The 22,088-nt window shown below is 44.8% G+C and overlaps 1 protein-coding gene across 1 annotated transcript in view; it reads right to left on the bottom strand.

Annotated features, from left to right (window-relative positions):
• The window catches only part of kif15 (kinesin family member 15), a 176,819-nt gene that overhangs the window by 43,506 nt on the left and 111,225 nt on the right, over positions 1–22,088 (bottom strand). Inside the window, exons 23-25 of the mRNA XM_073072971.1 lie at positions 21,770–21,848; positions 12,055–12,141; positions 5,139–5,243 (exon numbers count right to left, since the gene is read on the bottom strand). Of these exons, the coding sequence (XP_072929072.1) occupies positions 5,139–5,243; positions 12,055–12,141; positions 21,770–21,848 (271 nt within the window). The remainder of the gene's footprint in view (positions 1–5,138; positions 5,244–12,054; positions 12,142–21,769; positions 21,849–22,088) is intronic.

Genomic DNA, 22,088 nt, shown 5'->3' with positions numbered 1-22,088 from the left:
TTTGCATCTGTATTTACTCAGGAGACAGCATCAACTTCATGGACTATACAGATTACAGAGGAAATGGTGTTTGCTGTATCGAGGCAAATTACAGTGGACAAATCCCCAGGGCATGATAAGATATTGCCTCAGACTCTGCAGAAGGCATGTGCAGAAATTGCCAGGACCCTAGCAGAGATATTTAAATCATCCTTATAGACAGGAGAAGTACCAGATGATTAGAGTAATGTTGTTCGTTGTTTAAGGCTCTAAAAATAAACCAGGAAATTATTGGCTTTTGAGCCTGACATCAGTAGCAGGAAAGTTATGGGAAGGTATTCGAAGAGACTGGATACATGAGCATTTTGATAGACAGACTGATCAGGGATAATCAGCACGGCTTCCTGCATGATAGGTCAAGGAAGTTACCAGGAAAGTCAATGAAGGCAAGACAGTGGATGCTGTCTACATAAACTTTAGCAAGGCATTTGACAAGGTCCCACATGGAGGTTAGGTTATTCAGGATTCAAGATGAGGTAGTACATTGGATTACAACTGGCATCTCCCACAAAGCCAGAGAGCGGTAGTAGATGATTGCCTCTCTGACTGGAGGCCTGTGACGAGTGGTATGCAGTATGGACCGGAGCAGGGCCCGTTGTTTTTGTCATCTACAGAATATCAATGATCTGGATGATAATGTGGTTAACAGGATCAGGAACTTTGTGAATGTCACCAAGATTGGGGGTGTAGTGGACAACAAGGAAGACTAATGGCTTGCAGCGAGATCTGGAAAAATGGACTGAAAAGTGGCAGCTACAGGTTAATGCAGACAAGTGTGAGGCGTTGCACTTCGGTAGGTCCTACCAGGGTAGGCCTTACACAGAGAATGCTAGGGGACTGAGGAGTGTGGTAGAACAAAGATCTGGAAACACAGATCCATAATTTATTGAAAATGGCATCATCGATAAATAGGGTCATAAAGAAAGCTTTTGACACATTGGTTCATAAATCAAAGAATTGAGTACAGGAAATGGGATGTTATTTTGAATAGGTTACTATGTTATTCGTTGGAACTTGGAAGACTGAGGAGATTTGATAGAGGTATACAAAATTATGAAGGCTATAGATAGGGCATGTTCAAGCAGGCTCTTTCCACTAAGGTTATGTGGGACTACACTAGAAGTCATGGGTTAAAGGTGAAAGGTGAGAAGTTTAAGGGGGACATGAGGGGAAACTTCTTCACTCAGAGGGCCATGACAATACAGAATGAGCCACCAGCATAAGCAGTGCATGCAATCTTGATTTCAACCTTTGAGAGAAAATTGGATAGGTACATGGACTATAGTGTTATGGAGGGCTATGGTCCTGATGCAGGTCGATGGGAGCAGGCAGTTTAAATGCTTTGGTACGGACTATATAAGACCATAAGATATAGGAGCAGAGTAGGCCATTTGACCCATTGAGTCTGCTCCGCCATTCAATCATGGGCTGATCCAATTCTTCCAGTCATCCCCACTCCCCTGCCTTCTCCCCATATCCTTTGATGCCCTGGCTAATCAAGAACCTATCTATCTCTGCCTTAAATACACCCAATGACCTGGCCTTCACAGCTGCTCATGGCAACAAATTCCACAAATTTAATCGCCCTCATTACAATATCTCCAGCGTCATTTTGTATTGGTCCTATATCTACCCTCGACTCTCTTTTACCTTTTATATACCTAAAATCTTTTAGTATCTTCTTTGATATTTATCTTTTCCTTCCGAATGAGCTTCTTAGTTTTCTTCTGCAAGTGTTTAAAAGCTCCCCAATCCTCCATCTTCCCACTAGCTCAAGCTTCCTCTTTTGCTTTTACTTTGACTTTGACTTCACTTGTCAGCCACGGTAGTGTCTTTCTTCCCTTTGAAAATTTCTTCTTATTTGGAATATATCTGCCTTGCACTTCCCTCATTTTTCGCAGAAACTCCAGCCATTGCTGCTCTGCTGTCTTTCCTGAAAATGTCCCTTTCCAGTCAACTTTGGTCAGTTCCCCTCTCATGCCATTGTAATTTCCTTTATTCCATTGAAATACCGACACATTGGATTTTATTTATTCTCTCTCAAATTCAATGTGAACTCGATCATATTTTGATCACTGTTCCCTAAGGGTTCCTTAACCTTAAGCTCTCTTATCACCTCCGGATCATTACACAACACCCAATCCAGCACAGCCAATCCCCTAGTGGGCTCAACAACAAGCTGTTCCAAAAAGCCATCCCTTAGACATCCTACAAATTCTCTCTCGAGGTCCAGTACTGGCCTGGTTTTCCCAATCCACTTTTGTGTTAAAATCCCCAATAATTGCCCTTTTGACACATCTTCTCTATCTCCTGCTGTAATTTATAATCCACACCCCGGCAGCTGTTTGGAGGCCTGTATACAACTGCCATTAGGGTCCTTTTACCCTTGTCACTTCTTAACTCAACTCATAGAGACTCTACACCTTCTAATCCCGTGTCATCTCTTTCTAATGATCTGTTATTTCTTATACACAGAGCCACACCACCCTCTCCGCCTACTAACCTATCTTTCCGATATACCGTATATCCTTGGATGTTCAGCTCCCAATGGCAGCCATCATTTAGCCAAGTTTCAGAGATGGCCACAACATCATATTTGCCAATCTGTAGCTGAATTTCAAGATCGTCCATTTTATTCCTTACGCTGTGTGCTTTCAAATTCAACACTCTTAGTCCAGTACTGCTTTCTGTTTTAACTATACCATGCCTGTATTATCCTGTAACTCATGCTACTGGCTGTGATTAAGCCTCATCTCCTGCCTTTTCTTTATAATCTCTGTTGTAAACTATCTAGCTTTGATTTATTTCTGTTTTCCCCTTCCTCTGCCCATTCACTCTGGTTCCCATCCTTTGCTAAATTAGCAGCTCTATTAAATATGCCCGCTAGGATATTGGATTCCTTTGGGTTCAGGTGTAACCCGTCCTTTTTGTACAGGTCTTGCCTCCCCCAGAAGAGCCCCCAATTATCCAGTGCAGAATAGGCCCTTCTCCCCACCATGGGCTTGGGCTCAGTAAATATATTGATGTTATAAATGGCAAATTGTGTTGCCTTATCATGAAGACATGAAGTAGCCTCTAAGGGGGTTTTCCAGGGACCAGGAGACTCATGCCAATTCAAAGGAGTAGGGTAGCAAGCTCAGCCAGTTTGTATGACCACTGCTCAAAGGAGCATTCAAGCATTCCCTGTGTATGACCACTGCTTACAGGGAGCGTTCAAGCACAGCCAGTTTAGACCATAAGATATACGAGCAAAAGTAGGCCATTGGCCCATTGAGTCTGCATTCAATCATGGGCTGATCCAATTCTTCCAGTCATCCCCACTCCCCTGCTTTCACCCCATATCCTTTGATGACCTGGCTAATCAGGAACCTATCAATCTCTGCCTTAAATACACCCAATGACTTGGCCTCCACAGCCACTCGTGGCAACGAATTCCACAGATTTACCACTCTCTGACTAAAGTAATTTCTCTGCATCTCAGTTCTAAATGGACGTCCTTCAATCTTGAAGTCTTGTCCTAAAATCCCCTACCGTAAGAAATAACTTTGCCATATCTAATCTGTTCAGGCCTTTTAACATTCGGAATGTTTCTATCAGATCCCCCCCTCATTCTCCTGAACATCAGGGAACACAGCCCAAGAGCTGCCAGATGTTCCTCATACGGTAACCCTTTCATTCCTGGAATCATTCTCGTGAATCTTCTCTGAACCCACTCCAATGTCAGTGTATCTTTTCTAAAATAAGGAGCCCATAACTGCACACAATATTCCAATTGTGGTCTCACAAGTGCCTTATAGAGCTTCAATATCACATCCCTGCTCTTATATTCTATACCTCTAGAAATGAATGCCAACATTGCATTTGCCTTCTTTACAACTGACTCAACCTGGAGGTTAACCCTTAGGGTATCTTGCACAAGGACTCCCAAGTCCCTTTGCATCTCTGTATTTTGAATTCTCACCCCATCTAAATAATAGTCTGCCCGTTTATTCCTTCCACCAAAGTGCATGACCATACACTTTTCAACATTGTATTTCATTTGCCACTTCTTTGCCCATTTCCCTAAACTATCTGCAGGATCTGTTTCCTCGACACTACCTGCTCCTCCACCTATCTTTGTATCATCGGTAAATTTAGCCACAAATCCATCAATCCCATAGTCCAAATTGGGCCATTGTTCAAATCCCATAGTCTATGTGGACCAAAAGACCTGTTTCTCTGTGTACTTTTCAATGACTCTATGACTAACAATATTCTGCATTTTTAAACCAGCAATCAGACAAGTTTCACAGAAAGCTTCTTCCCTAGTGACAGCAAGAGAAACCAAATTTACTAAATAAACTTTGCAACTCAGGAGTGATTGAACTCAAAATCTGAATTGTTTGCACAGTACTAAAATCATTCCCACTTAGAAAGGGAGTAGCAAAGATTCATTACATTTCAAATATCAAACGCCTACAAAAAAGTTGGTCTTCTTAAGACACATCAAGAGAGTATCTAACTGGAGATTGAAAGCAGCAAAAGATCAATAAAAATAAGGCAAAAAGAGAATTCCAATGAAGTAAAGAAAACAAAATCATTACAAACGAAATTGGAATTTTATCTGAGTCCACATATTGGGTAGCGAACAGCAATCTGTTTTTAGTGACAAATTGAGATTGTAACTGGAAAGGGAATTGGATAAAAGCAGCCATTGTGAAAGGACAAGGAAAAATAGAATATTTGGATTGAAAAGCTGACACAGGTTATAGATCCAGCAGGCTTTTTGGAATTGTAAACAACTACCATAAATTTCTCTCCATATCCCTTTCCAGGTTGGTGTTCAAATTAACAAAACCCCAATATGTGTCATGTGTGTAACATCTTTAATCCTCTTGTGGGGGAGAACTTACCTTCCCTATTCATTTCAATTATCAGAGAGCACAACCAAAACTAAGATTCACAATCAAATGCTGTGATAATAGCATCTTTATGATAAGTTGTTGAACATGAAGGTACTCTCTTAAAGTTGTTGAATGCCAGAACAATTAAACTCCAGATTTACTGCCAGGGTGGCAAAACAACCAACAGAATCAGCTCGTCTGTATCATATTACTCACTTTGATGTCCTCCAGTTCTTGAGTCAAGGCAGAAACAGTTTCAGATCTCTGACTGCAGGTGCTTCTCATTTCTTGAATTTGATTGTTCAGGATCCTCAATACTTCCTAAAAACAGATGGATATAATTCCTCTATTTAAAATAGATCAATGGCCTTCAATTAGTAATTGGGCAATATTTTACAAGAGTTAATCAACTCAAAATCTGTATGTTTCAGATCATTCACTAAACGAACGTTAATCTGCAAGTCAAAGCAAGCAATCAGGAGGTAAAATAGACATGAAGGAACTTATAAGACCATAAGATAAATGAACAGAATTAGGCCATTTGGCCCAACAAGCCTGCTCTGCCATTTCATCTTGGCTGATCCACTTTTCCTCTCAGCCCCAAATCTCCTGCCTTCCTCCCGCCCATAACCCATCATGCCCTGACCAATCAATCAACATCTGCTTTGAATAGACATAGACCTGGCCTCCACCACAGCCTGTGGCAAAGAATTCCATTGATTCACCACTCTCTGGCTAAAGAAATTCCACCTCATCTCCATTCCAAAAGGACACCCCTCAATTCTGAGACTATGTCCTCAGGTCTTAGACTTTCCCATAGCAAGAAACATCCTCTCCACATCCACTCTATCAAGACCTTTCACCCCTTATTCTTCTGAAATCAAGTGAATACAGGCCCAGAGCCAGCAAACACTCTTCATATGATAAGCTTTTCAATCCTGGAATCATTTTTGTGAACATCTTTTGAACCCACTCCAGTTTCAGCATATCATTTCTAAGGGGCCCAAAATTGCTCACAGAACTCCAAGTGAGGCCTCACCAGTGTTTTATAAAGTCTTAACATTACATCCTTGTTTCTATATTCTAGTCCTCTTGAAATGAATGCATTTGCCTTCCTCACCACAGGCTCAAACTGCAAATTAACTTTTACGGAATCCTGCACAAGGACTCAAGTTCCTTTTCACCTCAGTTTTCCCTTTCATTTCTTCTACCGAAGTGCATGACCATATACTTCCTGACACTGTATTCCACCTGCCACTTCTTTGCCCATTCTCCTAATCTCTCTAACACACACAAAATGCTGGAGGAACTCAGCGGGTCAGGCAGCATCTATGGTAAAAAGTACAGTCGACATTTTGAGCGGAAACCCTTCGGCTGGACTGGAGGAAAAAAAGCTGGAGTAGATTTGAAGGTGGGGGGAGGGGAGAAAGAAACACCAGGCGATAGGTGAAACTTGGAGGGGAGGGATGAAGCAAATAGCTAGGAAATTGATTGGTTGAAAGAGACAGAAGGCCATGGAAGAAAGAAGAAAAAAAGTGGGGGTGGAGGAGCAACAGAGGGAGGTGATGGGCGGGCAAGCAGATGACACGAGAGGGACAAGGGGATGGGAAATGGTGAAGAGGTTGGGGGAAGGTGGAATTAAAAAAGGAGATCCTGCTTGTTCTGGTGAACGCAACGTAGATGCTTATGAAGCGATCTCCCAATCTACGTCGGGTCTCACTGATATACAAGAGGTCACACCAGGTGCACTGAACACAGTATATGATCCTAACAGACTCGCAGGTGAAATGTTGCCTCACCTGGAAGGAGTGTTTGGGTCCCTGAAAGGTAGTGAGGGAGGAGGTGTAGGAGGAATGGTCTAAAGTTCCTCCTCACCATTATGCATCTGATCAGCAGCTACAGGAAATGTAATTCTGTAATTCTCCTTACTCCACTGTAATACTGATACATTTGACTTTAACTTCTCCTTCTCAAATTTCAGGGCAAATTCCAACATATTATGATCACTTGCCCCTAAGGTGTTTTTTTTTAAACCTTAATTCTGATTAATTGCACAACCAATCGAGAATAACGATCCCTAGAGGGCTCAGCCATGAGTTACTATAAAAAGCCATCTCACAGGCATTCTAGAAATTTGCTATCTTGGAATCCAGCACCAACCCAATGCCTATAAAAAGTATTCACCCCCTCCCCAGGAAGTTTTCAGCTTTTTATTGTTTTATAACATTGAATTAGTGGATTTAGTTTGGCCTTTTTTGACATTGATCAACAGAAAATACTTTTTGTGTCAAAATAAAAACAGATCTCTACAAATTGATCTAAATTAATTAGAAATATAAAATAAAATTCTCCCCCTTTAATACGACACACCAAATCACCACTGGTGCAATCAATTGGTTTTAGAAGTCACATGATTAGTTAAATGGAGATCTGTTTTTGGAGATGTGTGCAGTCAAGGTGTTTCAATTGATTGTAGTAAAACTACACCTGTATCTGTAAGGTCCAACTGTTGGTGAGTCGGTATCCTTGTAAAAACTACACCAGGAAGACAAAAGAACACTCCAAGCAACTCCGTGAAAAGTTTATTGAAAAGCACAAGTCAGAAAAGCATATAATTCAGATAATGGTAGTAGAATCATTTCAAGTGTGTATAAGGGTTTGTCAAATCTTAAAACACATTCGACTTCATACATTAAAACAAAATGGGAGAAGGAAGGAGGGATAATTATATCTGAGGAAGAATGGACAATAATATGGAGGTATCAATGGAAGTGTACCAGTTCACAGAAAAGGAGGGAGTTTGGATGGAAAAACTTGATATGATATTTTATTACACCCTCTCAGAAATCCCATTATGATAGTAACCTCCCTGTTTACTGGAGAAATTGTAGCAATCAAAATGCAAACTATTATCATATTTTCTGGGAATGCCCCGTTATCAAAAACTATTGGAGGGGGATACATAATGTCCTACAAGACTTCTTTAAATGTGAAATACCCTCAGATAGTAAGACCATATATTTTGGGTACATACCTCAGGAATGGTTGAAAAGAGATAAATATTTAATGAATATACTGCTGGTGGCTGGTAAAAAGACTCTTACCAGGAAATGGCTATTACAGGAGAGCCCAATGTTAACGCATGGATGGAAATTACAATGGACATTTGCAAAATGGAAAAGATGACAGCATTTGTTAATCATAAGCTGGAACCATTTGATTCACACTGAGAAAAATGGTTTAACTACATAATACCTCATAGGCCTGATTTTATTCTCACAAATCAATGAATGTTGTAAAAAAAAAGATCACTCCCTACTTGTACAGTTTTCTCCATTTGCTTGTTCTTTCTTTCCTCTTTTCTCTAAAAGTATACCTCAGATAAATATTATGTGGAGATTAGTGGCAAATATGACTATGATATAGTGTGGAAATGTTTGTTTGACGATGAACTTTAATAAAAAAATAAATTACCAAAGGAAAGTACAAGTCAGGAGTTGGATACAGGAAAATTTCCAAGTCTCTGGACAGCCCTTCGAATGCAGTTAAGTCAATTATCCAGAAATGGAAAGAATATGGCACAGCTGTAAATCTGCCTAGAGCAGGCCACCCTCAAAGCTGAGTGACCGCTCAAGAAGGGGAAGAGTGAGGGAGGTCACCAACAGACCCATGACAAATCTGGAGGAGTCACAACCTTCAGTGACTAGGATGGGAGAGACTGCGCATACAACTGTAGCCCAGGTGCTTCACCAGTCGCAGCTTTGTGGGAGAGTGGCAAAGTGAAAGTCATTGTTGAAAAAAAAAGGCATGTGGGAGACCCTGAAGTCAGCTGGAAGTAGGTTCGATGGTCTGATGAAACCAAAATTGAGCTTTTTGGCTGTCAGACTAAACACCATCACAAACAAGAGAAAATCTACAGATGCTGGTAATCCAAGCAACACACACAAAATGCTTGAGGAACTTGGCAGTATCTATGAAAAAGAGTACAGCTGTACAGTTGACATTCCGGGCCAAGACCCTTCAGCAGGAAGGGAGAAAAAAGATGTGGAGTAGAGTTCAGAGGCGGGGCGAGGCGAGGCGAAGGAGAAGCAAGGTGACAGGTGAAACTGGGGGTGGTGAAATCCTTCACCGAACTGGGAAGTTGATTAGTGAAAGAGATACAGCGCTGGAGGAGGGGGGCAATCTAATAGGAGAGGACAAAAGGCCGTGGAAGAAAGGTGGGTGTGGGGGGGGGGGGGGGGGTGGGAGAAGCACCAGAGGGAGATGATGGGCAGGCAAGGAGGTAAGATTAAGATGAGAGAGGGGAAAGGGGATGGGGAACGGTGAGGTGGGAGTGGGGGGGCCATTATTGGAAGTTCAAGAAATCAATGTTCAGACCATTAGGTTGGAGGCTACGCAGATGGAATACAAGGTGTTTTTCCTCCAACCTGAGTGTAGCCTCATCACAACTGTCGAGGAGGCCATAGATTGACATATTGGAATAGGAATTGGAAGTAGAATTAAAATGGGTTGCCACTGGGAGATCTCACTAGATCCTTCTCTCAATTCCTCCATCTTCACGGCATCTGTTCGCAGGATGAGGCTTTTCATTCCAGAACAAAGATGTCCTCCTCCTTCAAAGAAAGGGGCTTCCCCTCCTCCACCATTAACATTGGCCTCAACCACAACCATATGAAATGGAAGAGATGCACGTCTGCTCTCACTCCATCCTCCTGCCACCATGCTAGAGATAGGGTTCCTGTTGTCCTTACCTACCACTACACCTGCTTGTGTCCAGCACATAATTCTCCGATATTTCCGCCATCTCCAACAGGATCCCACCACTGAGCACACCTGCCCCCCACCCCCATTTTCTATTTTCCGCAGGGATCACTCCCTATGCAACACCCTTGTCCATTCATCTGCTGAGGATGTTCTACGAGTCTGTGGTGGCCAGTGCTATCATGCTTGATGTATGCATGATACAGCAAGTGGTGTCTGAAAAGAGGATGCTGTCCAAGTTGCACGCCATCTTGGACAATGACTCCCATCCACTCCATAATGTACTGGTTAGGCACAGGAGTACGTTCAACCAGAGACTCATTCCACCGAGATGTAACACTGAGTGTCATAGGAAATCATTCCTGCCTGTGGCCATCAAACTTTACAACTCCTCCCTCGGAGTGTCAGACATCCTGTGCCAATAGGCTGGTCCTGGACTTATTTCCACTTGGCATGATTTACTCATTATTATTTAATTATTTATGGTTCTATATTGCTATATTTCTACACTATTCTTGGTTGGTGCGACTGTAACGAAACCCAGTTTCCCTCGGGATCAATAAAGTATGTCTGTCTGTCTGTCTTCCCACTGATCTCCCTCCTGGCACTTATCCTTGCAAGTGGAACAAGTGCTACACCTGCCCCTACACCTGCCCCCTCACTACCATTCAAGGCCCCAGACAGTGCTACCAGTTGGGGGTCATATACTGTGTTCTGTGCTCAAGGTGTGGCCTCCTGTATATCAGTGAGTCGCGATGTTGACTGGGAGTTTGCTTTGCCGAGCACCTCCACTCAATCTGCCAGTGGCCACTTTCCATTCTGACATGCCAGTCCATGCGGTAAGCTCACACTCAGGTTGGAGCAGCAACACCCTGTCTTCTGTCTGGGCAGCCACCAATCTGTAGGCATGAACATTGATTTCTCGAACTCCCGGTAATGGCGACTACCCCCCCCCCCCCCCTTCACCAATCCCCATCCCTTTTTCCCTCTCTTACCTTATCTCGTTGTCTGGCCATCTTGTACTCCTCCACCTTTTCTTCTTTCCATGGCTTTGTCCTCTCCTGTTAGATTCCCCCTTCTCCAGCCCTGTATCTCTTTCACCAATCAACTTCCCAGCTCTTTACTTCACCCCTCCCCCTCCCAGTTTCACCCATCACCTTGTGTTTCTTCCTCCTCCTCTCTCCTCATCTTTTAACCCTATTCATCTTTTATTCTCCAGTCCGCTGAAGGGTTTTGGCCCAAAATGTCGACTGTATTCTTTTCCAATGATGCTGCCTGGCCCATTGAGACTAAACTAAACATTGCACATGATCAAAAACATGGTGTGAAGCATGGAAGTAGCTGCATGCTGTGGGGACACTTCACTGGAGCAGGCCCTGGAAGGCTTGTGAAGGTAGAGGGTAAGATGAACGCAGCAAAATACAGGGAAATCCTGGAGGAAAACCTGATGCAGTCTGCAAGAGATCTGTGACTTGCAGGAAGATTTGTCTTCCAGCAAGACAATGAGCCCAAGCATAAAGCCTAAGAATGGCTTTAAAAACAACAGTTAATGCCCTGGATTGGCCAAGTCAGAGCACAAACCTCAATCCAATCGATAATTTGTGGTTGGACTTGAAAAGAGCTGTTCACTCACAATCCCCATGTAATCTGACAGAGCTTGAGCAGTTTTATAAAGAAGAATGGGGAAAAATTGCAGTGTCCAGATGTGCAAAGCTGATAGAGACCTGTCCACACAGACTCCAGGATGTAATGGCTACCAAAGATGCATCTAAATACTGACTTGAAGGAGGTAACAATGCAATCGATTATTTTGTGTTTAATAATTGTAGTAAATTTAGAGTAATTTGTAGAAATTTGTTTTCACTTTGACACGAATGTCTTTTCCGTTGATCAGTCTGAGAAAGCAAAATAAAATCCACTGTGATTCAATGCTGTAAAAACAATAAAACATGAAAACTTCCAAGGGGGATGAATTCTTTTTATACGCACCATACCTGCAAATTGACATCCCCCATGACTGTTGTAACATTGCCCTTTTTGGTATGATATTTTTCCCCATTGTAGTTTGTAGACCACATCCTTACTAATGTTTGGGGGTCCATACACAACTCCCCCAGGGGCTTTTTACCTTTGCAGTTCCTTAGCTCTATCCACAATGATTCTATGCAGTGCTGTTTCAGCCATGAGTTCATCCAGCAGATTGTTTATTGGGGCAAATGGTATGTTAGTCATACTTTAAGAGGGTTTGTGTACAAGAGCAGACATGTCTTACTCCCGTTATATAGAACCCTGGTGGATCAGGGGCTTAAAATATATTGGCTTTCCTACAATGAGATGATGAACAATTCATTTTACATTACAATTCTCAAACCTGATCAGCAGTGTGCTTCTTCTCAAGATCAGCAATAATCCATTTGGCATCAGACAGGCTCTGCTCCAGATGTTTCTGCTCTAGCGCCTTAAACAGCAAAATGCAAAAATATTCATAATCCCAACTAATGAAAAGTACCAGGCTAACATACTTTTTTTTAGCGGAGATTCTGCAACAACAAATACCAACAAATAAATTCAGTTCAAAAAGTGAAGAAGTATTTCAGCATTGACAATACATTACATCTCTGCAAACATGACTACTTTACTGGAGGTACAGTAAACTTGTCTAATCATGTGCAAACTGACCAGGTGAGTGTATTTTCACTAAAATGTATTCATGCTTGAGAAAAAAAGTCATGGGATTGGACAGATTAATAAGTTTATCAACAATACAAACTGAAGGATCTAGTGCTTTCTTTACATTAACAATATAAAGTGCTTAATAATTTCTAAATATTAACTTAGGGACTAATGTAACACACTGCAAGGTTTCACTGCTAATGTAATGGTTTCTCTGTAGCAGCAATGCTTGGGTTATGGCTAGAGATGACAGGGGCTTTGGAATGTGCATCTTTCTTGTGGGTCTGAGAAAAGGGATTTTGCGGTCTTTTGTCGGTGAGAGATGGAGAGAAGACGAGTGGAGAGAGTTGGTAGACCGCCGGACTGAGTGGACGGAGGAGTGAGGTTCCGAGGGTCTGCGACGCTTGGAGGAGATTGATGGGGAACAAATGGATGGAAACGTCAGCGCCAACATGCACATTAGATTGTTTCATATGAATGTGCCCTTTTTTCTTTGCTAACCTTCGGTCAATTATAAAGCTCAATTCTAATATTGCATATTGTGTGTTGTTTGTTATTTCGTGGTACTGATTTGTAACAGGGGAACACATCACACAGCAAGCAACCAAACAAGATTTTTTTAGTTTGGCTGGGGCCATAGGTTGTCTTCCCCTAGATTAAGCTGCTAGCTGAATCTGAGGGTTACAATTATGGGGGCTCATCCAGGATTGATTTCATGGGATACTGTGTGATTACCCTGAGCATTGAACCAGTGGCGTATATATTTGAACGCCGCATGAATTGTTAATACACCTATTAAGCACTGTTAAAGTTATGATTGTGGGTGGAGGTTTGATAAAATGGCGGGCGCAGCTCTTGTTTTGATGCAGACGTAGCAGTGGCGGGGCGGGCCGAGTAACAAGTCAAGTTTCCCGTAGCTGGGGGCAGAGATTTCAAAGACAGGGTTCTATTGTTTCTGAGGAGTGAGGGGAAGGAGTGGTCGAATTTGGACTAGCTAATTAGTCCCCATCCCCCAGTGAAGAGTGAGAATTCTGAGTTAGTATCCTCCCTTACCACTGGCAGACAAATGAAAAAATGCCCAGGTTCAAAGGTCCTGCTATGGCAGGCTCCGCCTGTTCTCTGGAATTATGCCCTACCCCTAAAGGGGAAGAGGAGTTTGAGACTTGGGCGGAGCAGACCTCTCAGTTGTTAGATGAGTGACAGTGCTCTGATGATGTAAAACAATAGTGATTGGTTGAGAGGTTGAGTGGGCGGGCTGCTGACGTAGTGAGAGCCATCAGGTTCTAGTATACTCTAGCAACTATGAGCGATTACAAACATTGGTGAATGCTTTTAGTATGACTGGAAGCCCAATGGAGCTCATGGCAGGGTTTCAGTACATGTGTCGGGAGGAGGAGAAGCTTTCTGCTTATATTTTTTGGCAAGAGAGGCAGCTAAATTGCTTGACCCTTTCTTGAGGAGTTATTCAGGCAGCTGAGGTGGATCAGTTAAGAATGGACCAGATAGCCAAGGGCCCCCAGTCCCAGGACCTGATTGCTTGGGGTTTCCAACAGCCTCCTAAGATGTGCCCCCTCCCTCTTTCATTGAGTGATCAGAGAGGTATGGGAAGAGGAGAACGCATTGGAGGTGCAGGAGGCCTCTGCCAGCAGTGTACATTCCTCGGTAGTGGAGACTGTGAAAACTGAGATGTCTTGGCTGTTATCAGTGGGTGTGACCTCCTCATATGATGGAGCTGATGGGGGGTGGATTCCCCAAGGGGATGAACAATGCGGAGGGCTGCTGGCCCCAGGTGTCACGCCCCGGGTACCTAAACAGAGAGAGTCACTGGAAAAACTGAGAGGAGACCCAGTGAGGGAAAGGTCTGGTGTCTCTCGGGGAGCACGTTCCCTGCAATGTACCAAGGAACCCCCGAAAGTGAAAGCCCCAATTCCTGAAGGCTTAGTGGGACCACGCTCCAGTGTGTTGCTACGAATAGAGGGTATTTACGCTAAAGCCATACTCGACACCAGGTTGCAGGACACGTTACTGTACCGTTTGTTTTACAAACGGTGTCTGAAGCATTTACCATTGACCCCATTCAGGGCACTGGAGGTCTGGGGGCTTAGTGCTAGTCATTATCCATACAACCGTTATTTGTCAGTGAAGTTAGAATTCTCAGAGGTCCTTGATACATTAGAGCTGGTTTGTCCAGACCCCGTTGAAAAGGGTGACATTTCAGTTCTGGTGGGGACCAACAGCCCTCTTGTGACAAGGGTCACGGGGGCCTGTAAGGAGAAGGCTGGCAAGAGCTTTTTAGGAACATTGTCCGTGCAGCTGGTGTCTTGAGCTGCTTTTGAGGTAGTGCGTGGCTAGCATCAGGCCGGATACCGAATTTAAACGAGGGTCTGTGTGGTTTACCTAGTCGAAGCTGATGGTGGTACGGCCCAGGGAAGGAGTGAGAGTGATGAGGACACCCAAATTTCCCGGAGTGCCTGAGAGCGAAGCCCTCTTAGTGGATGCTCCGGAAGACCACGAGGGGGAGTCAAGATTTCCTGCTGGAGTACTGGTGAGGCCCGAATTGCAGAAGCCTTCAGTTGTACAGGTGAGCAGGATGACAGCGATTGTCAGGAACACTACGAGAAGGGAGGTGACCTTCAAGCTGGTGCATTTGTTCCCGGTGACAGTAATGTCTAGTGCCCCTGTGAGACAAGCCGGGGAGCAACATTTGGAAAAAGGAGGAAAGTTGACCGCTGAATCATTCAACTTTGGGGACTCCCCAGTTCCTGCAGGTTGGAAGAGGAGGTTGGTAGAGAAGATGTTGAAGCTGGAAGGTATCTTTTCCATTGACGAGTTTGATGTGGGTTGTTCCAAGAGCATTTGCCACACTATCCAGGTGACCAAGGACACCCCATTCAGAGAGGGGGTCACGGCGACTGGCCCCTGCAGAGGTGGAAGACGTTTGGCGGCATTTGTGTAAGTTGAAGGAAGCTGGGATCATCACCGAGTCCCGAAGCCCCGATGTGTCCCCAATACACCCTATCCTCGTTATATGCGTCTTCTGACAGTGCGGATTCACAGTTATATGAGGAACCTATTTCTACCAACGTCTCCTTATAAGCGTCCAAAACTTACAGTTATGTGAGGAACCTATTTCTACCAACGTCTCCTTATAAGCGTCCAAAAGTCAGTTACTAAAGGAGCACTGCTTTCCCGCCAATACAAGTCACCAAGTCACGTGTGTACACCTCACAGTCTCACTGTTGGGACGAGAAGCACCACTTTCCCGCCAATACAAGTCAGGTGCACACGCCTCACAATCTCACTCCTGCCGGTCTCACACAGTGCAGTGATTTTGTGCTTGAAATATTTAACTATGCCTCCTAAGCATCCGATGTCATGTCCTGGGCCATCAGCCAAGCGGCAGAGAACCGCTTTAACACTTGAAAAAACATTGGAAATTACAAACAGGGCGGCATTAGGTGAAGGTTCTGGGACTCTACTGCCAGGAACAGAACCTTGCCTTTAAAATTCTTTTGTTGCTTGACGATGTGCCAGCCCATCCTAAACATTTGGACAGCATTAGGGTTAGGGTGTGATCTACATTCAAGGCTTATTTTTTTTTTACAGCAAACTATCTCTCAGATGCTGCAAGCAACAGACGATTTTGAAAATCCCAGGAGTTTACCAACGGTGAGGGAATGGTGGAAGTCGGAACACTTGGCACAAATGGTGATGGACACAGACCCAAGTTTAGAACGGAGTCAGCATTTCAGTCACCCCTGCAGTCAACCCCTTCTTCCCTACAAGCAAATTTATGTTGAAAAACAAAATGCTGCCAAGCAAACAACCCCTCACCACTTTCTTCAAACCGGTGTCATCTCCTGCTGTCCGCAGTTCTGAGAGTTTCCCTTCACCCCTTGCTGTGCTTGATATGATCCTGATAATACACAACCATCCACCTCATCCATGTAAAGCTGCCCGACACCACAACAACCACTCATCTCCCCGGAGTGAACACACCAGCCACTGTTGGTGACTACTGTACACCTTAGTATGTTAACTTTCTAAGATTTATTACATTGAATATTACCTTACATTGATGAAATACAACACGAATGTTGCCTTGTGGTACTGCTTTTGTGTTGTATTGGTATGAAAATGTGAATAAATTACAGAAAAAAGCATATTTAGGAAGCCCTCTGGAACGCATCCCTATTTTCTCCATTTAAATAATTATTCACATTATGCTCTTTCATAGTATGCGTCGACTGCGAGGAACGTATCCCCTGCATATAACGAGGACAGGGTGTAGTGGTGACCAGAAGGAAGAACGGGAAGGCACTATAGGACTCTGAACAGGCGTACCGTCCCCAAGGATCAAAGACGCGCTGGCTTGTCATGGTGCTGTGAAGTAGCTCAGTGTGTTGGACTTGAGATCCCCATGAGTGAGGCCGAGAAAGAGAAGATGGCATTTATATGTCCCTTGGGATTTTTCCAGTTCGAAAGGATGCCCCAGGGCATTTTGGGAGCTCCTGCAACCTTCCAGTGGGTCATGGAGAAGAGGGCAAGGGATATGAACTTGCTTGAGGTATTGGTATATCTGAATGAGCTCAGTGTTTGGATCCACCTTGGAAACACATGAAGCAAGACTACTGAAGGTGCTGGGCTGCCTGAAAGCTGAAGGGTTAAAACTTTCCCTGGACAAGTGCCAGTTCTGCCAAACATCTGTTAGCTATGTTGGACATATTGTCTCATGGGATGGAGTAGCTACAGATCGGCTAAAATAGAGGTGGTGACCACTTGTCCAAGACTCCAGACCGTGAACTCGTTCCTCAGGTTCTGTGGTTACTATCAGAGGTTCATGAAAGGCTATGTGAAAGCAAGTCACCCATTAAATCAGCTTCTGTGCGGTTACCCTCCCTTGGGGAAGAAAAAAGGGACAGGAGGGTAGAGAGCATCTTAGCCCATCGCAGACCTTTGGACCGAGGTGGCATGCAAAATATGAGGCCTTTCAGTCACTGTTAACCCAAACACTGGTGCTGGCTTTTGCAGACTCCCAATTGCCGTATGTACTGCACACGGATGCCAGTCGAGAGGGTTTAGGGGGCAGTCCATTTCAGGATCAGGGCAACGGGTTGAGACCTGTTGCATTTATCAGCCAGAGTCTGTCAACCTCCGAGAAAAACTATCCCACGCACAAGTTGGAATTTCTGGTGTTGAAATGGGCAGTGGTGGATAAGCTGAGTGACCAGCATAAAAACCAACAGGTGGCGCGGCACGGCAGCAGCGGCCTTTCGAACCTGGTGTTACTTTAATTTAATTTTAAGGCACAATTAGTGTTTAGGGCACATGGATAATGGAGCCACTATCTACCATCGTCAGATACTGCTGCAATACAGAGATCGCCCAAAAACAAACCTTCATGAAAATCTGCTGGTTAAATTATGTGACCTCGGCTTGCTGAGGAGATCGGGCCTACAGTCCTCGGAGTCGCCTGACGCTGGTGGCTGGAGGTGGGTCGTCGTAAGCGGAAGTGAGGCAAGCGGGCAGGGGTCCGTGCCAGGCAAAAAGCAAACCCTAGCCGGCCGGCTCTCCCATCCATTCTGCTCTGCAATGTCCGCTCCCTGGACAATAAAATGGACTACATCTGACTCCAACGAAACACTTGGCGGGAGTAGAGTATAGAGTCTGCTGTGCGTATGTTTTTACAGAGACATGGCTCACTGATGCTGGTTTCCAGATACTGCTCATCACTAGTGGAGTTTGTGACTGTTAGATGCAGACCATTTTATTTACCTCAGGAATTCATCGCTTTCTTTAGAGTTGGTGTCTACATTCCCCCCAGCGCTAATGCTAAGGAGGCACTCTGTGAACTGTATGGGGCTATTAGCGAACTGCAGAACACACATCTTGATTGATGGACTGTTTATTGTCGCCAGAGATTTTAACCACACGAAACTCAAGTCAGATTCCATCAGAACGTGGACTTTGCAATAAGTGGGATGAATGCGTTGGACCTGGTTTACACAAACATCTCCGATCCGGAGCCCCGCCCCCACCTCAGTTACTCAGACCACATCTCTGTTATGCTAATCCCAGCATACAGACCGCTCGACAGGCGCTCCAGACCAGTTCTGAAGCAGGTGAAAACCTGGCCAGCAGGAACATCTCTGCTCTTCAAGACTGTTTTGAGCACACTGACTGGCACATGTTCAGGGAGGCTGCAACTGATGGAAACTCCACCAACTTGGAGTACACGGCATCAGTGACTAGCGACATCAGCAAGTGCATCGACGACGTTACTGTGTCCAAGACCAGCACTACACACACTAACCAGAAGCCATGGATGACCGCGGAGGTGCGTGCGCTGCTGAGGACCCATGACTCCGCCTTCAGAGCAGGCGACAAGGCAGCTTTAACAACAGCAAGGGCCAAACCGTCTCGGGCCATCAGAGGGGCAAAGTGTGCACACGCCCAGCTAATCCACAGTTACTTCCAGGACAGCGGCGACACACGGCGCATGTGGAACAGCATCCAGGACATCACCAACTACAGGACATCACCTGACTGTGCCGGTGATGCCTCCCTCCCAGATGCACTGAACAACTTCTACGCTTGTTTTGAGGCGGAAAATGACGTGGCGGCGAGGAGAATCCTGTGCAAAGTCAACCCACGGAAGGCTGCTGGACCAGACAATATTCCTGGTAGAGTGCTCAGAGGATGTGTAGACCAGCTAGCAGATGTTCTCACTGACATCTTCAACATTTCCCTGAGAAGTGCCGTCATTCCAACATGCTCCAAGGCCGCCACCATCGTCCCCGTGCTGAAGAAGTCTTCAGTGTCCTGCCTCAATGACTACCGTCCCGTTGCACTCGCATCCATTATCATGAAGTGTTTTGAGAGGCTCGTCATGAGGCATATCAAGACCCTGCTGCCCCCCTCACTGGACCCCCTGCAGTTTGCGTACCGTCCCAACCGCTCCACAGACAACGCCATTGCCATCACCCTCCACCTGGCCCTAACCCACCTGGACAAAAAACACATCTATGTTCAGATGCTGTTTATAGACTTCAGTTCAGCATTCAACACAATCATCCCCCAGAAACTGACTGGAAAGCTGAGCCTTCTGGGCCTGAACACCTCCCTCTGCAACTGGATCCTAGACTTCCTGACTGGGAGACCTCAGTCAGTCCGGATCGGGATCTCCAACACCATCACACTGAGCACAGGGGCCCCCCCAGGACTGTGTGCTCAGTCCACTGCTGTTCACTCTGCTGACCCACGACTGTGCTGCAACACACAGCTCGAACCACATCATCAAGTTCGCCGATGACACGACTGTGGTGGGTCTCATCAGCAAGAACGACAAGTCAGCTTACAGATAGGAAGTGCAGTGGCTAACGGACTGGTGCAGAGCCAACAACCTGTCTCATAATGTGACCAAAACAAAAGAGATGGTTGTTGACTTCAGGAGGGCACGGAGCAACCACTCCCCGCTGAACATCGACGGCTCCTCGGTAGAGATCGTTAAGAGCACCAAATTTCTTGGTGTTCACCTGACGGAGAATCTCACCTGGTCCCTCAACACCCGCTCTATAGCAATGAAAGCCCAGCAGTGTCTCTACTTTCTGCGAAGGCTGAGGAAAGTCCATCTCCCACCCCCCATCCTCATCACATTCTACAGGGGTTGTATTGAGAGCATCCTGAGCAGCTGCATCACTGCCTGGTTCGGAAATTGCACCATCTCGGATCGCAAGACCCTGCAGCGGATAGTGAGGTCAGCTGAGAAGATCATCGGGGTGTCTCTTCCCGCCATTACGTACATTTACACTACACGCTGCATCCGCAAAGCAAACAGCATTATGAAGGACCCCACGCACCCCTCATACAAACTCTTCTCCCTCCTGCCATCTGGGAAAAGGCTCCGAAACACTCGGGCTCTTACGACCAGACTGTGTAACAGTTTCTTCCCCCAAGCCATCAGACTCCTCAATACCCAGAGCCTGGACTGACACCAACTTACTGCCCTCTACTGTGCCTATTGTCTTGTTTATTATTTATTGTAATGCCTGCACTGTTTTGTGCACTTTATGCAGTCCTGGGTAGGTCTGTAGTCTGGTGTAGTTTTTGTGTTGTTTTACGTAGTTCAGTGTAGTTTTTGTATTGTTTCATGTAGCACCATGGTCCTGAAAAACGTTGTCTCGTTTTTACTGTGTACTGTATCAGCAGTTATGGTCGAAATGACAATAAAAAGTGACGAGACTTGACTACCTCTATGGTTCGAGGTGAGGACAGACAACAACTTATATCCTGACTTCGGTGAAATTGGATGTCACAGGCTATCGGTGGTTGGCGGCGTTGTCTGCCTGAGGTACCGGCAGGAACATTGATGCTGATGCTTTGTCCCAACAAGCGCTTGAGGGACTGGACATAGACGAGGAGTGGGAGAGCATTCCTGCCCTGGGGATGAAGGCCATATGTCAGTTTGCCATCACCGTGAAGGCAGAAGGAAAGGATGGGCAGGATCAAGTGGTGGATCAATTGGGAGATTCTGATGATGCCATTCCCCAAGTTTACTGTAACCTGACTGTTCTGAAGACAAATCAGCTGCCAGAATTGAGTTCTGGGGAAGTGGCAGCTGCACAGCGAGATGACCCGGGCATTGGTACCGTTTGGGCAGCAGTCGAAAAGTGAGACGTGGCTCAGGCAGAGAAGACGAAACACACAGCGGTGTCTCCATTACTGAGAGAATGGCCTCGGTTGGAGTTGCAGAACCGGGTCCATGACATCCCTGGACCAACCTCGGCGTTGCCAGCTGCTTCTGCTGGAAAGTATCAGAGGATTGTGTTGAAGTCATTTCATGATGATTCTGGACATTTGGGGGTTGAATAGACCAATGGATTGTTCAGAGGCCAGTTCTAGTGGCCCTGAATGAAGAAGTCAGGGGTCAAAGAATACTGCAAATCGAGCATTGGATATATATGGCGGAAGACGCTGCCTACACGGGCAGCTCCCTTGTCCCACTTGCAGAGTGCAGGGACCCTGGACCTAGCGTATATGGATTTCCTGTCAATAGAACCTGATACCAGAACATTTACAAGGAGACATAACGTAAAGATTTTTACTCCTCATTTATGTGAAGGATATAAGAAATAAAGTCAATTCAATTAAAGGGATGCGCTATACATATTAAATCTTGTATATGAATAAAGTTCCAGTTTACATCCCTGTATGTTAATTGAACTCAGCGGGAATGCAGAAGCAGTACTAGTAAAGAAAGCAATGCTGAGTAGAGTAAGCAACCCAGGGAAAGGATCTTTAAAATTATTTGCTTAACTATAAAACCAGAATAAAACAATAGAGCCAAAGACCATGAATAAAGCAATGGAAATAAAATAAACATAAGAGGCATGCAGAGCTTCTGAATCATGTACCTGCTGCTCGAACTTCAACAATAATTCACAAGATTCTTTCTTTTGCAGATCTTTCTCACGCAAAGCTTTCAAAAGTTCCCTGTATCAAGAGATATAATGGTTCAGTAATGAAACAATTACAGTTAAGAAAAAGGGTGTCAATAATTTTATTTTGTCAGGTAACATAATTGGGAGAAACATACATAATTCACAACCATCAACATTAAGTTGGGGTTTGACTTTAAAGGCTGGACTGATGCGATGACATAGTTATGTAAAGATTTTTTAGCACGCTTTTGTGTTAGGTTTTGGAATTCAATAAAATGTGTTACACATTTCA

The sequence above is a fragment of the Hemitrygon akajei genome, chromosome 20 (genome assembly GCF_048418815.1).
Source record: "Hemitrygon akajei chromosome 20, sHemAka1.3, whole genome shotgun sequence".
In the NCBI taxonomy this organism is placed as follows: domain Eukaryota; kingdom Metazoa; phylum Chordata; class Chondrichthyes; order Myliobatiformes; family Dasyatidae; genus Hemitrygon; species Hemitrygon akajei.
This window is presented reverse-complemented; position numbering and strand designations above follow the sequence as displayed.